Genomic DNA, 14,430 nt, shown 5'->3' with positions numbered 1-14,430 from the left:
ATGCTAAAGTAAATCATTATGAGTGGTATCAGTATTTACTCCAAACCGGCCTTCTTCACTCACGTTTTCCTACAATATTGAATATAAATAGTCTTCCATGCAAAGAAAATGATGCATTTCTACTTTCTAGGATCTGACATTTCACAAAGAATGCAAATGAGGAGCCCCTTGTATTTATTTCTGATGTCCTGTGTGCTAATTCCTCATGAATAGACCAAGTCACGTACACTGCTTGTTAAGGGTCAGTGTGTGCTCCAGAGGAAGTGACAGTTTTTCAGTTCTTGGTTCTTGCTATAACATAATATGGATATATGTATGCATATTACATATGTATTCTCTCTATATATCTATACATATGTATACTAAACCATGCACACGGTAGCTATATATATAGTGTTTTATGTATATATAGTTTCCATACATATTTGCTATCCAAATATGTCATTCATACTTTGTAGAATGAGGAAATTTGAAAATCATTGCTATGAATCAAATAAAATTCAGTTTTGTATTTCATATATCTGTTTCTCTCCTCATTACTATCACACTTCCATTATTCTGCATCCTCTCATTTCTTTCTCCAGCTGCTGCCTTGTACCAAAATGTCTAAATGGCTCATGGACACACTGGAATTTGTAAGAGTTTTTCTCTTTTATGCTGTGTTCTTTATCTCTAAAAACAGTTTATCAGTAATTGTTGTATATTCTAAAGTTGGTGAATCTAACATTGGAGGGTATAGCGCCTAAATCTATTGACAGTGAAGTATTTCTTATTTTTCCAAGAATCATCAACACAGATATTTTCCCTGGGTTTATTAAGATTTGATTATGATCTCCAGTTTGCATGGCATACATCTTGGAGGAACTTGGGCTCTATTCATAGCCTCTTTTCCTACTACTGGAAATTCACTACCTCCTGGTCCCTGTCATTAAGGGTACACATAAATGTTGTGCTGCATGCATAACCATAGGGAATACTATTACTAAGGAATAAATATTTCATGAATTGGATGCCATGTGCACACATTAAATTAGGTGAATTTATAAAAATCAATGTGAAGTGAGTAATATTGTTATACCAAGCTATTATCCATTAGATTTTTTTCTGCAGAGATATTTGGACAAATGCCTAAAATACTTCATCAGTTGCATCACCTTGGTGGCACCAACTATACTTCTCAAATCCATTGGCTTTAATGATACTGAAATGATCTATATCCTAATACCTACATTCTAGCAAAGTTCTATGCAGCTGCAACCTACTTCCTGTAGCCTTACAGTAGAAACCAATTAGAAAAGTGGCACCTTCATAAACAAGCTTGAAGAAAACAATTCCGCTGTCCTACAAGATACTATATTCTGCATGCATGAAATTTATATATGCTATATATGTATATGAAACATTTATATTTAGCTACAAATAAAGAATCTTCAAGAGGGGCAACAACAGAATAATCCCCCTTAAGAAATCTATTTTGCCCAGAAAAGGCAGAATCAGGGAAACACTGTAAATGTATTAGATTACAACCATTGAATTTCTGATGGGTATAATCATCAGTAAAATATAATTATTATATTTGTGCAAAGGTGTTGCCCTAAGATTACTTTTACATAGAAAAAACTTTTTGAATCTTTTCTCCTTTACAAGTGTAGAAGAAATGAAGTGTTCTCATGGCCCCAAATCTAGTACGTAGCCAAAAAGAGTGTGAGCACATGTGGAAGAGCTCATGTAACTCAGTTCATTCATTTCAGTGCATGGGTTCTGCAAGAATCTGCTACTGAGGCACAATAGGCCCCGGAGCTGATGAAGGTGGACAGGGAAGGATAGGAGGATACCGACCAAACTCTGGTTCCCCCTCTGATGAGACAACATTTCCATGAACCATCCACGGTGCCAGGCAGAAAGAAATGTCTTCCTCATGCCCCAAATCAATTACCAGCAGTTTTTAGGAGGGACAGAAGATGGACAGGGCAGGGATACAGAACATATTTGCCTATCCATTTGCAGACCCAATAACAAGTAGCTAATATGTAAATAAATGGAAAATGGTTATGGCAAGGAGAACTTACCATCTGAATTTGCGATATTTGATGAAACTTCTCTCGATTCTGGGAACATCATATGTGTAAATGTGCAAAAAAGCAGCGATCTCAATATCTCCATCCTTGTAAAAACTCTGTTCCATCTGGGAATAGCAGTCGGGACCATCCTGACAAGTCACAAGGAGATACAGCTGCAGAAAGAGCAACAGAAAAATCAAAATAAACATCTGTGAAAAACCCTATGCGACAAGAGCACTGGAACATGCAGGGTCATGCAGGTGGATACATAGTGTGTGTGTGTGTGTGTGTGTGTGTGTGTGTGTGTGTGATTGCTTGAAACAAGTCACTTTAATACTGCTCCATCTGACCTCTTTCCACCAGCTATCCACTCATCCATGGGGGAATCTGATACTTTTCTGCCCTGAGGCTCTGCAGTTCAGATCTTCTGTCCTGGTGAAAAACACAAGTAGAAAAACATGTTTGTGAATCATCCTCTTCACCCAGGTGCCAGGATTTCCTCCAAGTCCATGGATACAAAGACTCAAGGGAGAGACTCCTGCTAGTTACGTTTGGTCCAAGGGCTTTGTCAATAAACCACTCCATGAACTTTTGGCAATTATGTATTGGGATTGCATCAGAGAGCATGAAGGGAGGCATCAGGTGAGGCTTTCAGTAAGCTTTCAGACCAGAAATCTCCAGTGTCACACACTACAATGACTCAAAGTGCTACAGGGCAGCCTTCCTCAACCAGTGTTCTGGGCAGCCACAAATCACTTTGATAGCACACAGACCCCAAACCAATCCTGTTTACAGAGATACCCACTAGGACATGTGGTTTTCAATCACTGTGCAACCAGTAATCAGCCTGAATTCAGATATGTCCATTCTGCATTTCTAATCACTTCATCTTTAGTTGTAAAACATAAAAATCGTCCACATTGCTGTTAACCCTGGTAATCCCATAATGATCTGCTTTTGCACCTACAACCTTGGTTGGTGCTCACATGAGAACCTGGCACTATTTCAGTACTTATTTATAGCTTTTTACTCTAGGCAGAGAATACCAGCTGGAAGTCACCTCTTTATTCCCACCACCACAAACACCAAGGTCAGGATCATGCCTGCAGACACCTGTACTTCTTGAATGCAAGTGACTTTCAGGATGCTTATGTAGGACACCATCAGTGCAGCTAGGTACTATTAATCCTTTGCCAAACCACAGACTGCACAACACATGAGTGAACAAAATGGATACCATGTCCTATAGGCAATAATGAGGATCAACACTGACTAATCATTTGTGCTTGTATACCTGTGTGAGGTATTGCCAATGGAGTAAATCTAATAAGGGGGGTAGAGAGGGCATATATGAGAACTCTATTTTTCCACTCAAAAGTTTTCTAAACTCAAATTACTGTAAATGCAGTGCCTAATATTTTAAGTAAAACACATTTTTCATTGCTTAGCCACTGCTCTGATGCCATTAGTGAGATTTTGATTAGGGGCACATGCAAAGTGAGATGCAGTATAGGAGCAAAATACACAACAGAATTCAGTGACTTGCCTAAAAATGAAAATATAATTTCCTGATGAGTTAAATTTATTACTGGTACATTGATGAAGCTTGTTGTCTATTCATTTAAACAAGAAAAATAAATCTAAATCAGAGAGCAAGCATCCACTGTTCTCTCTAATGTGTAGGAACTAAAAATAGAGTCAGTCTGAATGCACTCCATTCACTGAAAAAAAGATTGGGAATGGAGAGGATGAACTCCATGCAATGAAGAGGCTTCAGGAAATGAAAGGAGCCAAGAGCCACCATAAAAAAAAAAATGGGGCTCTTGAGACAAACTGTTCCAGAGACGGCCTTGGAAAATGGGGAGTAAACCGGTTCACAGAGAAAGCAGTCAGCTACTGACCGGAGATACGCAGAACACCTGCCTTGTAGATAAGCCCCCCTTCCTTCCTCTTGCTCAAGGTTAACTAAGAAAGTTACAAGGCATGTAGCAACCTACTCCTGTCTCCTAGAAACCCCCTCCCCTAATGTATCCCTTTGACCTAGTACTTTTCCACTGACATTAGCACTTCAGACTGCCATAAAAGGCCCGCTACTGAAAATTATCCAATGAACTTATGCCAGTCTTTAATATGTTAATTCTGTGGTTTTGCCTTATAAAAGCTGTAGAAGATAGCTGCTCGGGGCTCCTCTCACTTGCTTGCTGCTTGCAGCAGTAGGGGGCCCATTTGTACAAATGAAATAAATTACCTCCTGTTCTATTGCATCGTTTGGTCCGGAGTCTGTGTTTCTGGGGTCGTCACAAGAGGACACCGCTTTTGGGGTCCTACATCTGGGGGCTCGTCCGGGATTTGGGGGACCCCAGACTCCCACACTCCATCGGCCAGACGGAGGTAAGTTTGCTTATTTGTGTATTATTGTAACTGTGGTTTGTACTGTTTGTCCTTGTCTGCCAGGACGACGTGGAATCCGTCCTGGGGCGCCTGTACAGGCTCAGTACTGACTGGACCAAAGGGGAAGACAGAAGTGTCGTGAGGCCCCTGGTCCAACCCTGGAGGACGCTCCAGTGGTGGTCTGGGAAGGAGGGAAAGAGAGTGTTTCCCTTCTTCAAAGGGAGAGCCTGGCCAAACGGCCGCTCCCTTCTGAAATTCTGGTTTTGGTTTTGTCTCGGTCTGTTGCTGCGCGGCTTGTGATTTCAGACGTGTCCTGAGACCCCTGGTTCAATCCTGGAGAGCGCTCCGGTGGTGGTCTGGGAAGGAGGGAAAGAGGGAATTTCCTTTCTTCCAGGGGAGAGCCTGGCTAGACTGCCGCTCCCTTCTGATAGTTTCGGTTTTGTCTCGGTCTGTTGCCGCGCGGCTTGTGATTTATGTTCTGTGTGTCACTGTTTTTGTTGTCCTTTATCTCTTACTGTCTCCCCCATCTGTTTTTATTGTTGTGTTTGATTGCTAGATGTATACTTGTATGAAAAATGTGTATTGTATTCTTATAATGTGTTAATTATGTCTACCTCTCAATGCAACTCTAGGGCCAAATGTAAGGACAAATTTTTGGGCTGGAGAGGCTTGTACCTAGATTTGGCTCTGGTAACCAAGAAACTTTGCTGCCGAATGACCTTCTCCTGCTCCTTGGGAGCCTGGCCAGTTCCCGGGGAGGAGGATAAAGGAATGTTTTCTGATAAACAGGTGGGCATGCTTCATGTCTCGGCTCTCTGGCCAAGACCCGAGATGGGACGCACTGCTTGCCTAAAATCTTGGCAATGAGCCACCCTTGTCCTTGGAGGCTTTAGGGGGGAGCCGGAGCAAGCCTCTGTTGCTGCTGTTTCATCCTGGGGGAACACGCAGTCAAGCTAAATGTTAAATATGCCCGTAATGATTACATGATCAATTGGCTACTGTGATTGAGGTGTTCTGTGACAGTCCCTTTAATGAGAAATTAACAAAATGAATTAATAACAGGACATTCAGGACCTGACGCTCTGCTTGGTATGTCATTACAAAAATCATCAAGGAGGGCTATGCCTGATAAATGAGGGTGCTATAAATGTGGGCAACAGGGACATGTACAAAAATTGTCCAGAAGTCAAAAATCAAAATAAGGCTCTTCCTGGGATTTGCTTCCAGTGCTAAAGGGAAAGGCATTGGGCCAATAAGTGTCACTCCAAAACTAATAAAAAAAGGTAATTCATTAAAAAAACAGAGTTCAGGAAACTGGAAGCGGGGCCAGCCTCAGGCCCTCCCTACAGGGATCAGTGGACCATCTTGCTATAGTATCATTAAAGCAATGGAGCCATGTTTATTGCAACATTCTGTTAATCTATGCTCCTTTACCATCTTTTCTGTAAATAATTTTAGTGTGCACTACAAGGCTTGCAGCGTATTTCTTGCAGATTAAAAGTAACTAAGTCTGTGCACAGCAGACAGCTAAAAAGTAATTTACTGTCACAAATTGGCATAGTTGGCAGGATCTGCAAGTATGCAAAGCAATGCCTTTCTTTAAAAGAAAAACTGAAGTTGCATGTGTAACCTGTGATGTTCCTGGCTGAAAAGACCTTCAGTTCGCCTCTTTGGTGAAGGAATGGGCTCTCTGCTCAGAATCGAGTGAGAATTGGGATGGCAAGTTACGGAGTGCACAGCCTCCACAAGTTATTGAGGTTTTGCTATCAGTGCCGGTGGAAAAGGGGGATGAACTATAGGCTTTGGGGAGGTGAGAATGGATTTTGTTATCTGCATATCTTAATGGCTGGTTTATACTGGAATGAAAAAAAGGGGGGGGGAGAAGAAAAAGGTTTGAGCAAGTTACAGAAGGTGTGAGAAAGTCGCAAAATGTTATGGGAAGAAGAAATCTTTGGTTATTTTCTTTGACATAAAATCAAAATCTGATCCTCTGTTAAAACAATGAGTTAAAGTAATCTATTATGTTCTCTTGATGTCTCTGTTAAATTCTAACTGCTTAAAAACAGCTGTAAAAAGAGCAGTGGTGAAATGGAGGGATCCTATCACCAATCAATGGAATGGACCTGATCCAGTACTGGTATGGGACAAGGGCTCCTAAGGGATGGGTTTTTCCATGTAACCAACATGCCTTTCTGCAATTGCTCCCTGGGCCGTGTGGCCCTGATGCTAACATCTGTATTTACAGCAGCGGATAGAGCACATCAGTGGTGTGCTTTACCTGAAGACTACAATTAACAACTCCTTTAAGTCTGACTCTAGGACACTGGAAGGAGGTTCGGGAGATCGCCCGCAGTTTGTCGATGGAAATCCGCAAGAAGGAGTGGGTGACGCTCTGCACCTCCAAATGGCCCACCCTCGGTGTTGGGTGGCCAAAAGATGGAACTTTTAACCTCGATTTAATTTCGCAGATTAAAGACCAAGTCTGCCGCAAGGGTGACGGGGGACGCCCAGGACAAGTACCCTATATTATGGTGTGGGAAGACTTGACCCGGAAGCCCCCGCTGTGGGTTAAGCCTTTCATCACACCCGGAGCCATCAAAGACCACCAGCAGAAAGCTAAGGAGGGAGTTGATGAGAGTTCTGGGCTCCACCCTTCCCCCCCCTTAACTCCCTCGACCCCAGTTCCAGCAGAGACCCCAGCACAAGGTCCCCCGCCAACCTCAGGTCTTTATCCTCTGAAAGAACTCCAATCATTAAAATCTGCATGTCCACCGGTCCTTTCGGACGGACAGGAGGACCTCCTCTTCATGGACCCCCCCCCACCGCCATATAACCGTCCGGTGCCGGGGGAGATGCCTCCCTCCGCCCCGTCCCCGGATTCTACAGTCCAAGACTCAGGGGAATCAGAACCCACTTCCCAACGAGACCCCTCGCCACCAAGCACCCGCCTGCGTCTTCGCCGGGAGCAGAAGGGGGGGGGGAATTTTGGGCGGCATCCCAGGCTTTCCCATTACGCTCGGTGGGGGGGGGGAGCTTCAGTATTGGCCTTTCTCCGCGTCAGATCTTTACAATTGGAAAACCCATAACCCCCCATTTTCGCAAGACCCGCAGGCCCTCACGGGACTGATCGAGTCGGTTTTGTTAACCCACCAACCCACTTGGGATGATTGTCAGCAGCTTTTACAGGCCCTTCTGACCACGGAAGAGCAGCAACGGGTCTTCACAGAAGCCCGTAGAAATGTGCCGGGGGAGGACGGCCGCCCCACTCAGCTGCCTAATGAGATTGATGAGGTGTTCCCGCTGACTCGACCCAATTGGGATTTCAATACGGCAGCGGGTAGGGAACGACTCCGTCTCTACCGCCAGGTTCTCCTGACAGGGCTCCGAGGGGCAGGAAGGCGCCCCACCAATTTGGCCAAGGTACGTGCGATTGTGCAGGGTAGTGAGGAAACCCCGGCAGGATTTTTAGAAAGGCTAATAAAAGGATATAGAATGTATACTCCCTTTGACCCACAGGCCCCTGACTGGCAGGCCGATGTGATCATGTCCTTCATTGGACAATCGGCCCCGGACATCCGCACAAGGCTGCAGAGGCTAGAGGGGTTGCAGGGGTATACGCTGCAGGACCTAGTTAAGGAGGCAGAAAGAATTTTCAATAAGAGAAACAAAAGAAGAGAGAGAAGAAAGTCTACGCAGAGAGCAAGAACGCAGGGAAGAGCAGAGAGATAAGAAAAGGAATAAAGATTTAGTTAAAATTCTAGCCACCACAGTTACAGGATCAAAGCAGGCAAAAGGTAAGCAAGATAGGGACCTGGGAGACAAACGGAGGCCATGGCTGGACCGAGACCAGTGTGCATACTGCAAAGAAAGAGGACACTGGGCTAAGGAGTGCCCGAACAAAGGGCAGCCAAGGAGCCAGCGGAGAGCGACGCCCATCCTGGCACTGGAAGACGACGAATAGGTAGGTCAGGGCCAGGCGCCTCCCCCTGAGCCCCGGGTAACTCTAAAAGTGGGAGGCCGGCCAGTCACCTTCCTGGTCGATACGGGAGCCCAACATTCGGTCCTCACAACGGCCGGAGGCCCCCTTAGTTCCAAGACATCATGGGTCCAGGGGGCCACTGGAGGAAAATTGTACAAATGGACTACTGAACACAAAGTCGACCTGGCAACAGGGCGTGTCACGCATTCGTTTCTACTAGTGCCGGACTGCCCATACCCCCTGCTGGAAAGGGATCTGCTCTCAAAGGTTGGAGCCCAGATCCATTTCCAAGACAAAGGAGCCACAGTAGTCGGCCCTGCAGGCCAACCCCTCCATGTGTTGACCCTCCAGCTGGAAGACGAGTACCGCCTTCACGAAAACCCTCTATCAGTTCAGTCCCAAGTAACATCTAAATGGCTTACTAAATTTCCCCAGTCTTGGGCGGAAACGGGAGGAGTAGGGCTGGCTATCAGACAGCCCCCGGTGATAGTAAACCTGAAGCCCACGGCCACTCCCGTATCAATCCGCCAATATCCTATGGCTGCGGAGGCGAAGAGTGGAATTCGACCACATATACAGAGACTGATAAAATTGGGCATTTTGAAACCTTGTCAGTCACCTTGGAACACCCCTTTGTTACCAGTCAAAAAGCCTGGCTCTAATGATTACAGGCCAGTGCAAGACCTACGGGAAGTAAACCGCAGGGCTGAGGACATTCACCCCACGGTCCCTAACCCATACAACTTGTTGAGCACCCTGGCCCCGACCCGAACTTGGTATACGGTGCTTGACTTGAAAGATGCCTTCTTTTGCCTAAGACTGAGTCCCCAGAGTCAGCCTCTCTTTGCCTTCGAGTGGAAAGACCCGGAGACTGGGTTTTCAGGACAACTGACGTGGACCAGGCTTCCCCAAGGGTTTAAGAACTCCCCTACGCTGTTTGATGAAGCCCTACACCAGGACTTGGCAGACTTCTGGGTAAGCCACCCAGAATTGACTCTCCTACAATACGTGGATGACCTATTGTTAGCTGCAGAGACTGAGCAGGGTTGCACCAGAGGTACAGAGGCCCTACTTTGTAGATTGGGAGAGCTGGGATATAGGGCTTCCGCGAAAAAGGCCCAACTTTGCACCCAACGCATGACCTACCTAGGCTACGTATTGGAGGGGGGGGTCGGAGATGGTTGACTGAGGAACGGAAAAAGGCTGTAGCGCTCATCCCGCCGCCTAAAAGTGCTCGTCACCTCAGGGAGTTCTTGGGCAGCGCTGGTTTCTGCCGCCTCTGGATACCGGGTTTTGCGGAGATGGCAGCATCCCTATACCCCCTGACCAGGACAAATTCCCCGTTTATCTGGGGAAGGGAACAACAATTAGCCTTTGACAGAATAAAATGGGCCCTCTTGGAGGCCCCGGCATTAAGCCTCCCGGACCCTGCTAAGCCCTTTACCCTCTATGTGGATGAAAAAGGGGGAGTGGCAAAGGGTGTCTTAACTCAGAATTTGGGGCCCTGAAAAAGACCTGTGGCGTATTTTTCAAAGAAACTGGACAGTGTCGCCTCGGGGTGGCCCTCTTGCCTCCGCATGATTGCGGCTATGGCCGTCTTAGTGAAAGACTCGGACAAATTGACCTTGGGGCAACCACTCACCATAGTGGCACCCCATGCCATCGAGGCCGTCATCCGCCAACCGCCAGATAGATGGCTCTCGAACGCCAGGGTCACTCACTACCAGGCCATGCTGCTCAACCCTGAACGGATCCGGTATGGGACTGCTGCCTCGCTCAACCCGGCCACCCTGCTTCCTGAGCCGGGGTCTGAATCACAAGTTGACCACGACTGCCACCAAGTGTTAGCCGAAGTGCATGGGACCCGAGAAGACCTGACCGATCTACCCATGTCAGACGCAGTCACCTGGTATACGGACGGGAGCAGCTTCTTGCACCAAGGTGAGAGAAAGGCAGGGGCGGCGGTGGTTGATGGGGAAACTGTCATATGGGCCTCTGCTCTGCCCCCAGGGACTTCAGCACAGAAGGCTGAACTTATAGCCCTCACTCAAGCACTTCGTGCCGCTGAGAACCGGAGAGTAAATATTTATACAGACAGCCGTTATGCCTTTGCCACTGCACATATACATGGGGAAATATATCGGAGGAGAGGATTGCTAACCTCAGGGGGCAAGGACATTAAAAATAAGCAGGAGATCCTAGACCTCCTACAAGCCCTCCACCTTCCTAAGAAAGTGAGCATCATCCACTGCCCAGGTCATCAAAAGGGAGATGACGCAGTGGCCAAGGGGAATAGAATGGCGGATGAGGTAGCTAAAACAAGGGCCCTGGATAGCGTCACTCTAGTAACGCAGTCATCTGAAACCACAAATAACCCTGGGTGGTCATATTCGGAGCAAGATATGACGGCTATCCAGAGACTGGGAGGCGTGCACAATGACCAGAGTAAGGCCTGGGAGATCCAGGGAAAAACAGTATTGCCAAAAAAGGAAGCCAAAGACCTTATAAAAGACCTCCATAGATGGACCCACTTGGGACATAAAAAGTTAAAGGCCCTACTGGACAGAGAATAACTAACCTATTTTATAATAGGACTGGACTCATTGGTAAAACAAGTGATAGAGTCTTGCGTTCCTTGTGCAAAAGTAAATCCAAAGTGTATTAAAGTACCAGAGGGAGCAAGGATGCGAGGGGCTCGCCCGGGAACGAACTGGGAAGTGGACTTTACCGAGATTCGTCCCGGTAAATGTGAAATTAAGTACCTTCTAGTATTTGTAGACACTTTCTCCGGCTGGACAGAGGCTTTTCCGGTAAAGAAGGAAACAGCGCAGGTGGTGGTCAAAAAAATCTTGGAAAAAATCTTTCCGCGGTTTGGCTTGCCTAAGGTACTGGGATCCGATAATGGGCCGGCCTTTGTCTCCCAGGTAAGTCAGTTGGTGGCTAAAGTACTGGGGATTGATTGGAAATTGCATTGTGCGTATAGACCCCAGAGCTCAGGACAGGTAGAGCGCATGAATAGAATAATTAAGGAGACCTTAACTAAATTAATGATGGAGACTGGCGCTAGAGACTGGGTTGAGCTATTACCTATGGCCCTGTTCCGGGCTCGCAACACCCCATCCGCGTTCGGGTTAACTCCGTATAAAATATTGTATGGGGGCCCTCCCCCAATAGCTGACTTGTTGGGGCCTAGTATTGACTCTTATGCCACTTCCCCCTGCCTGCAGACCCGGCTGAGAGCTCTGCAGCTGATTCAAAAATACGTGTGGAAACCTCTAGCGGCAGTGTATCAATCCAAGTGCCCTGCAGTGCCACACCCGTTCCAGATCGGAGATTCAGTGTACGTCCGTAGACATCAGTCCAGGACCCTCGAGCCGCGTTGGAAGGGACCTTACACGGTGCTACTGACAACTCCCACTGCAGTGAAGGTCGACGGGATCGCCGCTTGGATTCACGCTTCCCACGTCAAGAAGGCACTGCCGGAAGGAGAAGGCCCCGCGGACGACTCAGCCAGATGGACGCTCCAGCGCACTCAAAACCCCCTCAAGATAAGACTTTCAAAGACTGCCTAATGTTTGTAATCATTAGCCTGTTGCTTGTACTACTTATGACTCATCCTAGTCTCACCCTATCCAGCTTGTCCCTCTCAAACGCTCATGCCCCACGAAAGCTCACCTGGGAAGTGATCTCCCCTTCGGGTAGCGTGGCCTGGTCCACCAGCGACATTTGCATCCCAGGGACATGGTGGCCATCTCTCCACCCAGACGTATGCCAGATGGTCCTGGGGCTAGATACCTGGGATTTACCCGATCAAGACAGCCTCACTCTGAAACCACCGGGTCCAGGTGGAAAGCCTGGTCCTTTAGGGTGCAGACACCGATACCGAAGGTGCCGACTACGTCAGCTTGAATTTTATGTGTGCCTCAGGGATGGTAGAAGGCGGGATCAGATTTACCGGTGTGGGGGGCCAGAGTCTACAGGTCGCCCTGGCTGACAACCTTGCTCTCCACCATAGCAGGCCCCCTCATTATCCTGCTCCTAATCCTGACCTTCGGGCCATGCATTATAAACTGACTACTCCAGTTTGTTAAGGATAGGCTGTCCACCATACAGGCATTAGTCCTCACACAACAGTATCAAGCCCTGGCCACCAGTGACCATATTGAAACCCCTCATTAACGGGCACACAATTTTAAGATTAAAATTAGTTCAAAGAAAAAAATGGGGGAATGAAAGGAGCCAAGAGCCACCATAAAAAAAAAAAATGGGGCTCTTGAGACAAACTGTTCCAGAGACGGCCTTGGAAAATGGGGAGTAAACCGGTTCACAGAGAAAGCAGTCAGCTACTGACCGGAGATACGCAGAACACCTGCCTTGTAGATAAGCCCCCCTTCCTTCCTCTTGCTCAAGGTTAACTAAGAAAGTTACAAGGCATGTAGCAACCTACTCCTGTCTCCTAGAAACCCCCTCCCCTAATGTATCCCTTTGACCTAGTACTTTTCCACCGACATTAGCACTTCAGACTGCCATAAAAGGCCCGCTACTGAAAATTATCCAATGAACTTATGCCAGTCTTTAATATGTTAATTCTGTGGTTTTGCCTTATAAAAGCTGTAGAAGATAGCTGCTCGGGGCTCCTCTCACTTGCTTGCTGCTTGCAGCAGTAGGGGGCCCATTTGTACAAATGAAATAAATTACCTCCTGTTCTATTGCATCGTTTGGTCCGGAGTCTGTGTTTCTGGGGTCGTCACAAGAGGACACCGCTTTTGGGGTCCTACAGAAATCCATGGAAAATATGTGTTATGAAACAGTTATGGATGAATTTTAAAAAATTGGCACCCAGATATGTTCAATAATTTTTGCGTGTTTCTTTCATATTTAACCTTCTCATCTTCTATACTCTTAATGCTGCATTTGACATTTTTATAGTTTGTGATGAATGCTTCAATTCTAGAACTTTAAACTTATTTCAGGGAAATATATATTCTAATTGCATAAACTTATATGGAATCTGAGATCATACATTTATGTCAAATTGAACTTTAGCAACAACATCATAAATGTTGATAATATTTTTTCTTTTTGAGACTTTTAATAATTTATATTGAAGTCCAATATCATGTAGGTTACTGCAAAGCAATTTCCAGAAACAAAAATATGTGGACATTTGAGTGAGTAGGTACAGAGTTCTCTGTGTGTATAGGGAACACACACATGAACTTACACTCATTCTACATCGAGAACACTGTCTCCAATGGACTATCCTGGGCTATCTTCTCAGGCTCAATACACTTCAAATCAAAAGTAGAAATCACTATAAGTCATTGTAACTTAATGTCATAGCAAGCAGTAAAGGAAACTAAGAAAATCTACAATGCAGAGGTGAGCTGGCATGTCAGCACTCACTGTATCAATTCTCAGTAACTCCAAATTATCTATGCTGGTATGTACAGTCTACAACACTGCATTTTTAACCATTTTTAATTATGTCCCAGCCAAAAATCCCCAATTCCTCCATCTTCCAGCCATACTTAATCTGATGCAGCTCCTCTGAATATAACAGAACATGACACTTTGCTAGTGTTGCCATTTATGGTAATCTATCAGGATTCTGTTTCTACCATTATCCATCTAACCTAGGAATAATACTGATGATTACTGAAGAGAGACCAAGAAGGCTGAATGAGAAGGACATACTGTTATAATCTAGTAGGAGATATAAAAGTAAAAGTGGAAGAAATACATTCTCATGGGATAGTAAGAGAGAAAACCACAGTGAGAATTCTATGGAAGGAAGAAGAATGCTGTGGATCAGTGTGGAAGTTGCAGACATGCAATATGTTCAAGGACACAACAGAAAATCCCAGCAGCCAAGAGCCAGAGAAAGCAACAGTGTTGGAGAGGGAGGGGTGATCAGACTGCAGTGCCTGAGCCACTGGTTATGTAATTGGAGGGAGAGATTTCAAGAGTCAACCATCTGAGAGAAAATGGGAGAATATT

At 46.0% G+C, this 14,430-nt stretch overlaps 1 protein-coding gene across 1 annotated transcript; it reads left to right on the top strand.

Moving 5' to 3' along the window:
* The first annotated feature begins 10,007 nt into the window (after positions 1-10,007).
* LOC108176200 (uncharacterized) lies at positions 10,008-13,144 on the top strand. The gene is made up of 2 exons (XM_017340298.3): positions 10,008-10,371; positions 11,200-13,144. Exons 1-2 carry the CDS (start codon positions 10,008-10,010, stop codon positions 12,000-12,002), a joined length of 1,167 nt encoding a protein of 388 aa, XP_017195787.3. The 3' UTR covers positions 12,003-13,144.
* Positions 13,145-14,430: the final 1,286 nt, after the last annotated feature.

The sequence above is a fragment of the Oryctolagus cuniculus genome (genome assembly GCF_964237555.1).
Source record: "Oryctolagus cuniculus chromosome 16 unlocalized genomic scaffold, mOryCun1.1 SUPER_16_unloc_1, whole genome shotgun sequence".
In the NCBI taxonomy this organism is placed as follows: domain Eukaryota; kingdom Metazoa; phylum Chordata; class Mammalia; order Lagomorpha; family Leporidae; genus Oryctolagus; species Oryctolagus cuniculus.
Note: the sequence above shows the minus strand (reverse complement) of the source record. Positions and strands in the feature narration are given on the sequence as shown.

Bases quoted from the DNA above. Each gene is read 5' to 3' on its own strand.
- LOC108176200 (XM_017340298.3), top strand. From the start codon at position 10,008: ATGATTGCGGCTATGGCCGTCTTAGTGAAAGACTCGGACAAATTGACC. The intron at 10,372-11,199 runs GTGAGAGAAAGG...AGTACCTTCTAG, and splicing joins GAGCAGCTTCTTGCACCAAG to TATTTGTAGACACTTTCTCC.